The 14,082-nt window shown below is 31.7% G+C and overlaps 1 protein-coding gene across 2 annotated transcripts; it reads left to right on the top strand.

The window, feature by feature from the left end:
* The first annotated feature begins 332 nt into the window (after positions 1 to 332).
* On the top strand, positions 333 to 11,106 carry LOC107810490 (aldehyde dehydrogenase family 3 member F1-like). 2 transcript variants are annotated; one of them, XM_075243993.1, is made up of 10 exons: positions 334 to 626; positions 3,313 to 3,381; positions 3,477 to 3,573; positions 4,121 to 4,327; positions 5,747 to 5,871; positions 6,691 to 6,795; positions 7,169 to 7,341; positions 9,420 to 9,510; positions 9,741 to 9,890; positions 10,646 to 11,106. In XM_075243993.1, the coding sequence occupies exons 1-10, from the start codon at positions 438 to 440 to the stop codon at positions 10,883 to 10,885; spliced, it is 1,446 nt and encodes a 481-aa protein (XP_075100094.1). In that variant the 5' UTR covers positions 334 to 437; the 3' UTR covers positions 10,886 to 11,106. The 2 variants fall into 2 exon arrangements, with proteins under 2 accessions (XP_075100095.1, XP_075100094.1); XM_075243994.1 differs by lacking the exon at positions 3,313 to 3,381 and having other exon boundaries at positions 333 to 626.
* Positions 11,107 to 14,082: the final 2,976 nt, after the last annotated feature.

The following is a 14,082-nucleotide window of genomic DNA, read 5'->3' as shown; positions in this document are numbered from 1 at the left end:
AGATTTTTATTTTTACTTAGCACTTGACGCATATTAAAAAAAGACAAATATTCTTTTCTTGTTATACCCACAGTATTTATTACTCATTTCTAATCATTTTCTCACATCCAATAAAATATGCATCAATTAATATGGGTATCATGGTAAATTATGCACTTGATTTATTATTTCTTAAGGGGCGTGAAAAGTCAAAACGTGCCAAGTAAAAGTGAATGGAGAGAGTACCTCAAAAACTTATTAAAAACACATGTAACGCTGTCAATATATAAAAATTAAATCCAATCATGCATGATTCCCTTTCTCCAAAAGGAAGTAGTTAGTGACTATAAATACTTCTACCCTAAGTAGTGGGAAAGAACGGAAAAACACCATAAAGACAACTCTGAAGGAATATAAGAATTTTGGCAGAGACCCTCAATTCCTTATAAGTCCAAAAGATGTCACAATGTGAGAAAGATTTGGAAGAGCTGAGAGAGACTTTTAAATCTGGGAAAACAAGAGAAGAATCTTGGAGGAGGACTCAATTGAAAAATTTGCTCAGACTTCTTGAAGAGAAAGAAGATGACATTTTCAAAGCCCTTAAACAAGACTTGGGAAAACACCATGTTGAAGCTTACAGAGATGAGGTAATTTATTTTTTATGTTCTTCCTCCCGTTCCAAAATAAGTGACGTTTTTTTTACCTTTTCGAGAGTTAATTTGACAACTTAATATTTTAAAGGGTAGTCTGGTGCATAAGCTCTCTCTTATGGGCAGCGTACGGGGAAGGACTAGACCATAAAGGTCTTGCATTTCTGCAAGAAACTATTTCCACGGTTCGAACCGTGAAAGTTTAGATATTTTAAAATTAAAATTTGAATATACAAAAATAGCTACTCATAGTTTTTTTTGTGTGTCAATTTGATTAAAAAATACATCTTAAGATATTGGCCAAAATTCACGTAGTTTATTTCGAGAAGTGAAAAATGTCAAATAATTGGGAGGGAGGGAGTCTATGTTTAACTGGGTAGTATAGTAACTATTTTTGAAGTTTTTATATTCATATAGTTTCAGCAATATTCACAAATAAAAATAACTTTCTAATTCAGAAGACCGATTTCAGTTTTGGAGACAAAATCAAAGTTATGGAGTACATTACAATAGAATTCGAAAAAGGTTTGATAAAACGTTAATGTATACGTGGTAAAATTTATAAAATAGTTCTCTCTAATTAGTCTTAATTCTTTGTTTCAGTTTATGTATCTTAGTTTTTTTTAAATATATTTTTTTTTAAAAACGCTACATCTCTATATTATAATATATTTTAAATTCAACACTTTCATTTTATCCCGAATGACACTCCCTTATTGAAATGATATGCTATGGTATTAAGATCACAAAATTCAAAGATTATCTTTAATATCTTATACATACCTTTACCTTTAGTTTAGGATCACAGGACTTAAAAAGTTTTTATTACATCTTTATACTTCATTCTCACTCAAAGCATATGAATTAATACTCCAGTTTATTATGGAGACAGGCTAGAGACAAGTGTGAAGTCCTTTTTAGAGACAACTAATGCTTGATTGGATATTTTAATTTGTTTTGCTTCACATTAGATGACAAAGCAAAAATGAAATTAAGAAGAAGAAAAAGGAGGAGGAAGTAATCAGTGGGCCAGAATTTTCATCAAAGGGTGTCATAATATAAATAATTAGATACATCGAAAAATCAAGGGGAGTTAACGTATAGTAAATATACATAAAATGAAAAAATATTATCTAGCAATATATTGTCATTTTCCGGTAAAGGGAGGCGCATGACAACCCTTGGTTTATGTGGCTCCGCCACTGAAAGCAATGGTGAATTAAACTAACAGCTTGTTTGGATGGTTGTTACATATAATTTCATAATTTGGATAGTATTTATTGTATTGTATTATATTGTATAATATTATTGATGAATATAATATTTGGATAGATTGTATATATTGTTTCATGTCGTTTCATGATGTCACATATAATATGAAAAATAAATTAACATTATTACAAAGCAAAATAGGTATAGGTAGAATTATAATATAAAATATAGGGTAAAAGAAAATAAAATTATTTTAAATAATAAAGAAGGGCAAGATGAGAGAAAAATACTATATGACGATACTATCATGCTAAATCGATCGTTACATAAAATGATTTTTTTGTCGTTACGTAACGACGACAAAAATCAATAGGGAGCTTCCTTTATTTCATGATGGTGAAGTAAAATCAATATCATGATCTTTATTATGTGATATAATAAAGCCGTTGGCCTTATCATGCAACTGGAAAGAGGGCATTAATTTTGACACAATTAGTTAGGTGGTGAAGTCAGAAGTGGCAACCTAATTGAATCAATGCCCTCAAACTTTGGCAAGGACCTTGTGAAGTCATTCAGATACATAGCATTAAAAACCCTATGGTCAGGATAACAATATCTTTATGATCCTCTGTACATCATTTTGACATTTTGTTTGGTGGGGGGAGGGGGGGGGGGAATGTGTTAGGTTTAAAGAACTCTTCTACTTAATATAACTTGTTTAGTATTTTGGCATATTCTTTTTTACCCGAAAAATGGAGAGGGTTAGGCTATGGTTTAAAGCAGTGGCACAGCCAAGAATTTTAACGAGAAGACTTTTAAAATTGGATGGATTTCAAAATCGCGATTCAAAGCTACAATCTCTAAAAGAATAGTAAGGCCCAACCTGTTATCCCTAAAGTAACTTTTATGATCCTCTCACTCGGCATCGTTAAGGCTGACTTTCGCCCCTGCTTGACGGGTGGGTCTTGCAGTCAAGCTCCGTGGTCTGCCTTGCACTCGATGGCCAATCTCCATCCGGACCGTGAAACCCTTTTTACGGCTCCGTTACCTTTTGGGAGGCCTACGCCTCATAGAAGTCCCTTGGCCCGGAGGTCCTTACACAAAGTTAGAATTTTAGCCCTTCCAAAGTAGTATTTCGATCGAAAGCAGGGAGAGAGGGAGCTCTACTAGTAAAGAAAGGGCTCAGGAGAGCCAACAATATCAAGAAAAACAAAGAAGATTTCTTTAGAATAACTTTTGAGCCACACTTAGTGTTACGTAAAAATAACTTTGAGAGAATTCAACAAATACATATACAAAAAAAAATCGTATTATTTACCTAATTTGCTGATTTAATAAACCCTTTCAGACCATGTAGCTCCGGCCCTCATTAGGAGGTAGGAGAAGGCATAATTTAGTTAAAATAGCTATCGTAGTGAGTTAATAGAGCAATTCCATCTGAAGAAAGAATTATCTATAATTTTTTCTGCAGATTGGGACACTAATAAAATCTGTGAACTATGCACTGGATGGCTTAAAGAAATGGATGTGTGGCAAGAAGGTATTCTCTGTAAAATAGACTTGCATGAGATGAATATTTTGAACTTAATTACCTAGTATCTAATCTAAAGGTAAATATTGTTATTTGATTCGCAGGCCAAACTGCCAATTGCTGCATTCCCTTCTTCAGCAGAGTTGGTTCCTGAGCCTCTTGGTCTAGTCCTCATTATTTCCTCTTGGAATTTTCCTTTTGGTAAGCTTTTTTCGCCTTTCAATTTAAATTTTTCTCTAGCTTTGTCAGGAGATCCTTGATGAATTTGATGTTTATTATTACTCAAGTTAGCAGAAAATTAAAAAGTAAAAACAAAAAAATTGGTAGTTCTCTTTAGAAATGGAAACAGCCTCTTGCAGAAATGCAGGGTAAGGCTGCGTACAATAGACCCTTGTGGTCCGATCATTTCCCGGATCATGCGCATAGCGGGAGCTTAGTGCACCAGACCGCTCTTTATCCCGGACCCCGTTTATGAGATCAAATTGGGTTTGTTGTTGTTGTTATTGGTAGTTCTCTTTAGAGATTATGTGTTAAGTGGTGTTTTCTCCCTAGTTCGGGATGGGGCAAGTGCGGGTGCGGAGCGGGTTTGACAAAACCCAAAAAAAAATTCAACATGATGAATTACATACATCATGTTTGTAATTCACTAATTTGCACCATAATAACATTTTATTGTTTTCTATGACGAGATAATATTCTTAATTCTAATCATGTCTTTAATTACTTTTTTATTTTTCATTAAACTTAGGGATATCATTGGAACCACTAATTGGAGCAATAGCAGCTGGAAATGTGGTTGTTTTGAAACCCTCAGAGCAGGCTCCTGCATCTTCATCAGTGCTAGCCAAGACAATCTCCACTTACTTGGATAATAAAGCTATTAAAGTCATTGAAGGTGATAATTCAGTTGGTGACAAACTGTTGCAGCAAAAATGGGACAAGATTTTCTTTACAGGTTTGAACTTTTAGTCACTGTATTACAATGTAATTGTGATTTTACTTAATTTTTTGGTTAAAACTTTTAACCAAAAAATTAAGTAATAAAATAGGAAATTTATATATAGCCGCCCTCCAAAATAATAGCCGGTAAATATATATATATATATATATATATATATATATATATATATATATATATATATATATATATATATAAAATATATTTTTTAACTATTATTTTTAACTAATTATTTTTTACCGACTGGCCAAATATATTAAAAGTAATGATTAAAACAGGCTAAGATAGACCTTCGTTTTTACAAAAGCCATAGAAATAAAACGTTAAGTAGTATTCAATAGCTTCAACAACTCACATTTTACAGTCAGATTTTAGCATATACAGGCAAGAACACAGTGTTGTAAATAGCTTCTTTTCCTCCCTTGACAACTAGTTGTCTGCATCAGTTGTTTTCGACTTGAACTATATATTATTTTTCTTTTAAATGAAAGGTTTAAAATTAAATTTATTAATTCGAGCTTACAGCATAGAGAATTACAATTATTAAAAATATATAACAAATATCTCACATTAAAACACATATGACACTAAGTATATAAGGAAATAAGCAATAGAATATAATAACGCCAACGCGCTTTGAAGCATCGGAACCTTGGCACAATATAGAAAATATCATTAATGGGCTTGACCATTAATTACATAAGGGTTATATTTGGAAAATTAAAAAAATTACTTGTGTTAAGTCGTGTGAAGAAAAAGTAATAAATAAATAATATTGGAGAAAGGAATATGATACTACCAAGTAATTATAGAAATAACTCAAAATGTAGAAGAATTAACCTAAATAGTCATTCATTCGATTATCTAAATTAAAATAGCTCACAGATATATATAATATATGTATAATTTATTTATAACCGTGTATAATAAATGTGTAATCTATATATACTTGTTAGAACAGTAAAAAGTGAATGTGATCAGTCATTTGTTAAAAGATGCCCAAAAAGTATAGATATTATGTGTATAAGAGAATGACAAAAAGGATATTTTTATGCCGGTGTTAATTTTTTTTATCCCAGTAATAGGAGTTTTGAAAAATAGCTCGGCACCAGATTTTAAAGCACGCTCGCTAAAATTTTAGCAAGTAATGGCAATTGTTAGATTTTGTGGTAAAGTACCGACGATCACTAGAAATTGCAGTATTGTGGCTGAATTTCTAGTGCTTCAAATTACTTTCTAAAATTCTGACGAGCATGTTTCAAAATTCTAGCCGGAGGTTAATTTTCTAAGACTTTTCTAATCGAGATCAAAATTTAAACGATAGTCCTAAAACTGTTCATCCAACGTAATTTTCACTATGTATAGTAAATATATAATTTGTGTTTAGTTAGCTCAGCTACTCTCAAATGGTTACAGGGAGTACAAAAGTGGCTAAAATCGTAATGGCCGCTGCAGCGAATCATTTGACTCCTGTGACCCTGGAATTGGGCGGAAAGTGCCCTGTTATCGTTGATGCACTCACCAGTTCTTGGGATAAAAATGTAAATTCGCTCTCCTTTTCTTATACCATGGAATTTAATTTCTGTTTCTTTCTTCCGTTTCAATTTATAGGTGACTTTATTCTACTGATTCGGAATTTACAAAAAAATAAAGATTTTTAAAATTTGTAGCAGTAAATATATCATAATATTTGTGTGGATATAAGACTTATGGTAAGCATATCATAATATTTGTGTTGCAATCAAAAAATTGTCATTAAGAGTAAATTGGAAGCTACAGTCAAATTGTTTTCAAATTTTTTTATAAACTTTATTCTTTTTGTAACAAACTAAAAAAGAAATAGGTTCACATATATAATTAAAAAGGAAGGAGTAACTCTTATATCTGCATTAATTTTCTCTTATTTTCATATTTTCGCCCCAAGGTAGGGCGTGCAAGAAAATACATATCGAAAAATACTTGTAATAAATAAATGTACCATGTTTTTAACAATTTGATGTAAGCAAGATGTCATACGACTCAATTTGATATTATAACAGAAGATCTTGAGTTTGAATCTGACCATCAACAAAATATTTCTTGTTCTTAGCTTAAGAAAAAGAATATGGTGCAAGTTGTGACACAAAGAAAAGATTAAGACAATATGTCTTATTTCTAACAATTTAAACTTTTTTACGAGACTGTTCATATTAAAACTTTAATATCAAAAATATTCTTTTAAAAATTTAAAATAAGTCATAAATATATAAATTTTTTATGTTAAGTTAGAATAAGAAATTGATAAAAAAATTGGCCCTTGCTTTAATTATCGTATACTAGTTTGGTCTATTATCTGTTTTTTTCTTTTACTCTTTTCATAGATTGCAATGAAAAGAATTCTTGCTGGAAAATTTGGGACTTGTGCTGGCCAAGCATGCATTGGAATTGATTATATCCTAGTCGAGAAGACGTATGCCAACGAGTTGGTACGTAAAGTTGATCGTTTATTATTTCTTTATTTAATAATTAAAATAATATAAATTCAGGGATTATTAATAGTTTCATAACATCGCTAATACTAATGAATAATGACAATGCCTCTTATACATGCGTTGCGACGTGAAAAAAAGTCACATTTTATATTTGTATGACAATAAAGTATTTTTTATGGAAACTAATTAAAAAAAAAAACCATATAAACTGGAAGAGAGTACGTACTTTTTTTCACATAAAAGTCATTGAATCTTGTCAACGTAAATTTCTAACATACTAAAAAAATCATGACTAATAATTTTGACGAATAATATTGCTTTCTCTTGAAATACTAATAATTTGCATGTTAATATTTTTAATATATAGGTACAATTGATTAAAGATGCCATCCCAAAAACATTTGGAGAAAATCCAAAAGAATCACATTCGATTTCGAGGATCATTAACAGAACTCATTTCTTGAGGTTAAAGAATCTCTTAGATGAACCAAAGGTAAAAGCTTCTATCGTATATGGAGGCTCAACCGATGAAGATAATCTGTGAGTAACTTTTTCGCACATTTTCATTTCAATCTAGTCAACTTTTTGAAATTTATGATTTTGGAACTAAAGTTATAATTTTTCTCTTTTTAATAGAAAATATTTTCTTTGAGAAATTTACTTCGATAACCAAACCCTTATGGAACCCGGGTTTTTAGGGGTTAATTTCACAAATAGTCATATAATTATGACGTTTTTTCACTAAAGTCATATAATTTTGTTTTCTCACACAAAAGTCATATAACTATGACTTTTTTTTACAAAAGTCATATAACTTTGTTTTTCACACAAAAATCATATAACTATAATTTTTTCCCCAAAATCATATAATTATGTTTTCTCACACAAAAATCATAAAACTTTTACTAACTCACAAAAATTATAGTGATCGAAAAATATAATTTTTCGCTAGTATTTTCTTATTTTCAGCCTAATAAATAATAATCCAATTAAAATAGGAATGAGTCAACCCGACCTGGCTCACCCTGACCCAATACTCATATATATAAATTAAAAGTTGGGTCATTCCTATTTACTAAAAGTGAATTCTTTCCCCATAAAAAATTCAGTTCGGAATACATGAGATTCTTATAAAGAAAAATAAAGAAATAAAAGGTATAATTAGAGAGCACTTGAAATAAAAATGCTATAAATTTGAATAAAAATCTCGAAAATTAAAATAAACAATAGAAGTATCATGTTTTAAAGGATTTACTATTAACTTTGAGTATTATTTTAATTTATATATATGAGTACTGGGTCGGGTGGTTCAGGTCGGATTGAGTCATTCATATTTTAATTTGATTACTATTATTTATTAAGCTGAAAATAAGAAAATAAAAATCTACAAAGAAAATACTATTGAAAATTTATATTTTTCGATCACTGTGATTTTTGCGAGTTAGTAAAAGTTTTATGATTTTTATGTGAGAAAATATAATTATATGATTTTGGTAAAAAAAAAAAAAATCATAGTTATATGGTTTTGTGTGAAAAGACAAAGTTATATAACTTTAGTGAAAAAAAGTCATAGTTATATGATTTTTGTGTGAACAGACAAAGTTATATGACTTTAGAGAAAAAAAGTCATAGTTATATGACTTTTGTGTGAGAAAATAAAGTTATATGACTTTAGTAAAAACACGTCATAATTATATGACCATTTGTGAAATTAACCCTATGGAACCCCATAGTAGAAAATATGTATCGGGCCTTTAAGTTGTACCAAATACACAATTATATAAAAGGGATTTTTTTTCCTATTATGTACGAAAATTGGATATATTTACGGATTTTGGCGAAACATTCGGGTTCCAAAAAGTAGCTATATATATGTGTGTTCAATCTCAAATTTCAACCAAAACAAAATCTAATATTCACCAAACTCCCTCAAAATTGAGATATAAACCTCAACAGAATTATTTTCTTCCCAATTATTGCAATAACATCCGATTTAAACAAATAATAATTTTGTAAAATTCGATTAGAGAATTTACAGCCTTAAAGCTTTTTGATGGATGTCAATAAAGCTTTTGATATAGACTTTACATCTCTGTAATTGTTTTTTACTGTCATTGTTTAATTAATCGGGAAATTTACGTATTGTTACTCTGGTTATACATAGCTCCCTCATTCTCTTAATGTGCCGGCAGACCTAGGCGAACCAGGTAGGGTTAACCAGGTAGGGTTAGACTAGATGGAGGATGGGCAATTAGCATAGCACCACTCACGGCGAAGCCACCCTTCATCGAAATATTACGAAAATACTGTGTATATAAGTAAAATATTGATTTTAGATATATAAAATATATATTGAATATTCTTTGTCGATTTTTTTATTTCTTTCAAGTCTGAACACCCTTGGAAACATTTCTGGCTTCGCCACTGGAACCACTTATGTCCATCCTTCTCGTTTAACTCTGCGTATATTTATAGTTATGTGAAACAGTTAAATGAGAACCTCCTTATCATGGTAATTTGATTTAAAATTGCACACATATAGGTTAAAAAAATTATATCAAATATTGTCTTATGTTGCTTTAAAAGTTGCCTAATTCAATGCATAAGTTCGGATGCAGGTTCATTGAGCCCACAGTATTGCTGGATCCTCCGTTGAAAGCTGCAATTATGACAGAAGAAATTTTTGGTCCATTGCTCCCTATCATAACTGTGAGCATATATTATAATTATTATTTTTCAATATTATTTATTTCTCGCAATTTTTTTTTTTAAAAAAACTGATAAGAAAAAACACATTATTTTTTAGTTTTTGAAATACTTGCATTGCTCCCTTGAACTTGTAAATATAAAAGTTTAACTTATTCAACATTCTTTTTTTTTTTTTTTGCGTCTACAAAAGGCAACATTTGTTCTAAGGTAAATTTATTTTGTTTTGTTAGTTGGATAAAATCGAGGACAGTATTGAATTTATCAATGCAAGGCCAAAGACACTTACTATATATGCCTTTACCAAAGACGAAGCCCTCAAAAAGAAGATTATTAGCAGAACATCTTCAGGAAGTGTGGTGTTCAATGATACAATTATCCAAGTAAGTTCAACACTACTATTTTTTTATATATATATAAATTTAATCGTGTATTGTCGTTGAAGGGGAGCCTTGGCGTAACTAGTAAAGTTGCTACCATGTGACCAGGAGGTCACGAGTTCGAGCCGTGAAAACAATCTCTTGCAGAAATGCAGGCTTAGGCTGCGTAAAATAGACCCTTGTGGACCTTGTGGTCCGGCCCTTTCCCGGACGGGAGCTTCCGGGAGCTTAGTACATTGGGCTGCCCTTTTTTTTTTCAAACGTGTTGTCGTTGAAGGGGAGCCATGGCGTAACTGGTAAAGTTGTTGTCATATGACCATGAAGTCACAGTTTCGAGCCGTGGATACAGTCAAGGTTGCGTACAATAGACCTTTGTGGTCTGGCTCTTCCCCGGACGGGAGCTTCCGGGAGCTTAGTGCACTGGGCTGCCCTTTTTTAAAAAAAAAAAAAATCGTGTTGTCGTTGAAGGGGAGCCTTGGCGTAACTGGTAAAGTTGTTGCCATGTGACCAGGAGGTCACAGGTTCGAGCCGTGGAAACAAACTCTTGCAGAAATATAGAGTAAGATTACGTACAATAGGGTTACGTACAATAGACCCTTGTGGCTCTTGTATTCCGGTCCTTCCCCGGACGGGAGCTTCCGAGAATTTAGTGCATCAGACTGTCTTTTTATTTAATCGTCGTCATCTGCTTCTTCTTTATTTGAATAGATTTAACATTAAACTAATTATCAAGATGCATTTGCTTGTTATAAATGCAGTATGCAGTTGATACACTTCCATTTGGGGGAGTAGGGCAAAGTGGCTTTGGAAGATACCATGGGAAATTCTCATTTGATACATTTAGCCATGAGAAAACAGTTGCAAGAAGGAGCTTTCTTACTGACATCTGGTTTAGATATCCACCTTGGAATAATAAATCACTTCAACTCTTTAGATCTGCTTATAGATATGATTATCTTAGTGTAGTTCTTATTACACTAGGATTAAAAAAGGCTTAGCTTGATGTTTATTTGCTTAATTTCCAATTCCTATAATTGCAAATATTTGTATTTGTATTAGATTAGTTATCCGTCTTCTCCGTCGTATTAAAAAAGTTTGATTTGTAATTTACATTTGAGTGATTGGTGTGTTAAATTCTTGTACACCCATTTCTTTCTCTATTTTGAGCAAACCTTTGTACCTTTCTCGAGAAGAATAAAAATATTTCATTTCAATGCAATCAAGAGTGTGATCTAGTAGTCAATAAAGTGCATGCAAACTTTGGACAATTGTGCTGGAAAATGGGGCTGGATTGCGGGTCGAGAAGAAATAAGTAAGAAAAGTTAGCACAGAAATAACCAACACACCAAGTCATCTAAATAAAAGGTTTAATTATATATGCTTCCGAAGGGTTTTCCTGTTTCTGGGTTTTCTATGGCATGTCAGTACCTGTTTACTGTTTGTTATTATTTCTTTTCGACACTGTTCATATTGAGGGATAGTCTCCCAGAGTATTGGGTCAATATATTGGATAATATTTTTATCCAAATCTCCCGTTAATTATATACTCAAGTGCTTTCAACCGAGTGTAAGAGAAAGGATAAAGCTGAAGTTAAGAGATATTGGCTTCTAAAGATATCCAAAAACAATTTAGTTAAGACTTTGACAGAAAGAGTTATAAACTCTTATGAAGATATATTTGTTTATCTTTTTTGTTATATTTTTTACTCATTGGTATGGATACCCCATTGGTATGTATAACAAAACATTGTAAGATGATAAGACTTAAAGAATCGGTGTGATTAATATAATAAATACACTGTAAAAATAATTTTTTCTTTTGATTAAACATTTAGACTAAAGATATGGTGATTGAAAACTACGTGACCTCTCGATTGTACACTAAATTAAAGTTACTATACGATAATTGATTTGATTTAGTATGTATATCACATGCATTATTGATGAGTGATACTTGCATGATTGTCTCCTATAAGTATACCAAACTATTGACTTCAAAAAGTATAATTGCTGATTTAAATAAAGGCGATAAACTGAATGACAAAAAAAAGGTATATGGAGCTGTAAAATATGGTATTGTACTAGGAGAGCAACATGATCTAGAAGGTATGAATCATATGATATGCAACCTAGAGAAGGATAATACTGCTAAATAATAGGGAGATCTCGAATGTTACAATACATAAATAAGAAAGATTCCAACGCCCGGTGAATAATGTAAGCTCATTGATTGATGATCCCATCCATATTTAATAGAGGCATATGACAATATAACTCTGACTCGCTTAAGATAGCTGACAATCAAGTTTGATAGGTATAAAAACGCCATGATTATAGTATCAAGCAACATCCGAGGGTGATATCAAATATAATTTCTCATGAGCAGTAAGTTCGGACAGTATTTCGGTCATTTCCTAATAATTAAAAATATTTAAATGTTAACTTGATCCACAGTGATAACATAAAATCTTTTGACGATGTTTCCCGTTGAACTTAAAGATGAGTAGCTTTGTGTTGTTAAAGGTATAAAGGCAAGAAGAGCGAAGATCAATCTTCTGAGAAAAGTAACATACCAAATTCCAAGAAGGAAAACGACATAACCAAAAAAAAAAAAAAAAGATAAAAGTAAGATGAATAATTGCAATTATTTTGTGTAAGGTTTCTTTTGAGCGGTAATATCATGAAAAGTTCTTTAGAGGATATTTTCTATGGTTCTGGACATTTTATGATGACTTCTTTGTAGCAAAAGCAACCATGCAAAACTTCAACATTTTAGTAGTCGGACCTGAAGTTCAGCTCTAGGGCGGGTACAATTGTGTCATAATCGCGACACTTAGACCAACTGCACCTGTTAATAGTCCTAACACGATGCCTTGACTACTAGCGAAATTCTTGACACAAGTAATAGTTGCACCAGTATTTGCAAATGACGGAGAATTTGCACCAATGCATATATACAAACACATTTGCCAAACATGGGGTTTTGAAATTCGTCCCGTTACAGCCAACCATATCATGAAGTAACCAAAAAAGTTCAAGATTGCACCTATAGCAAGAACTGCCCAAGGTGGTATAATTTCCATAATTAAACTAGGAAATATGGCTACGTTTCTCAGTTACAAAGACAAAAACTTCAGCTCTAGAGCTGAAGTTTTTGTCTTTGTAACTGAGAAACTTCAGCTATAGAGCTAAAGTTATTTAGTTCATTGTATGTTTACTACCCCAAATGACACTCTTTTCACATAATTTTTACCTAGATTCTTTTACTGCAATTGTTATGGCCCAGTTCTCAGTTCCTTTTCTTTTCAATGGAACGATGACATAATATACAAACCTGAAGTTCATCATCCAGGAGTAAAAGTTAGATAGAAGACAAGCTTCTGGTGCAATATCTCGCCTTCACAAACGGTAGCAGTCACACAATGTTACATGGAAATCATTTAAGCATGAGATTTTGTAAGCAAAGTCAACCTATTGCATCTTTTAGCAAAAAAAAAAATATATTGCACCAGCAGATCATCTTTTCTCTAGGGTATTAGACTAGTAGACTAGATAGAAAATAGCAGCAGAAGAAAGAAGAAGAAGAAGGAGGAGGAGGAGGAGGAGGAGGAGGAGAAAGGGGGCTGAAGTTATTTAAAAAATAGGTACAAGTTAGAAATTTTTAAAAAAAAAATAGGTATAGGTTAAATGGGGGCGATCAAATAGAGCGCCCCGTGCAATTTTTACCTATTATGTAGACCAATGCATTGTGGCATGCTTTTCATGTAATAAAGATATTGACTTTATCACATGGCCGGGCATGCCAGATATAATCACATAACGCAAGATCGAATGAACAGATTGGTCAAGGAAATCTCTTTCTCTAAAATTAAAATGTCAATATGTGAAAATTATCTTGCCAGAAATATTATACATAAATCATTTGAAAATGCTAAGAGAGTTGATTCCTCATTGCAATTAATCAACTTTGATGTGTGTGGTACAATGAATATGAGGGCTAGGTCTAATGGTTTGTATCATCTTATTTATTAACGATTTTACACTTTTGGATTATGTCTATTTGATTTCTTATAAGTCTGAAGTATGTGACTGCTTTAAAAATATATATATATATGAATGAAGTTGAGAATCAATGAGAAGGTGTGAATATCATCAAGATAATTTGATGAATTATGTAATGAAAAAGGAATTATAA

This window comes from Nicotiana tabacum, chromosome 22, assembly GCF_000715075.1.
Source record: "Nicotiana tabacum cultivar K326 chromosome 22, ASM71507v2, whole genome shotgun sequence".
Taxonomy (NCBI): Eukaryota; Viridiplantae; Streptophyta; class Magnoliopsida; order Solanales; family Solanaceae; genus Nicotiana; species Nicotiana tabacum.
This window is presented reverse-complemented; position numbering and strand designations above follow the sequence as displayed.

What these genes read in the sequence shown, in the direction of transcription:
- LOC107810490 (XM_075243993.1), top strand. Translation starts at nt 438, where the DNA reads ATGTCACAATGTGAGAAAGATTTGGAAGAGCTGAGAGAGACTTTTAAA. An exon ending in TTGAAGCTTACAGAGATGAG is followed by an intron (nt 627 to 3,312) that starts GTAATTTATTTT and finishes TTTTTTCTGCAG; the next exon opens with ATTGGGACACTAATAAAATC. An exon ending in AGACGTATGCCAACGAGTTG is followed by an intron (nt 6,796 to 7,168) that starts GTACGTAAAGTT and finishes TTTAATATATAG; the next exon opens with GTACAATTGATTAAAGATGC.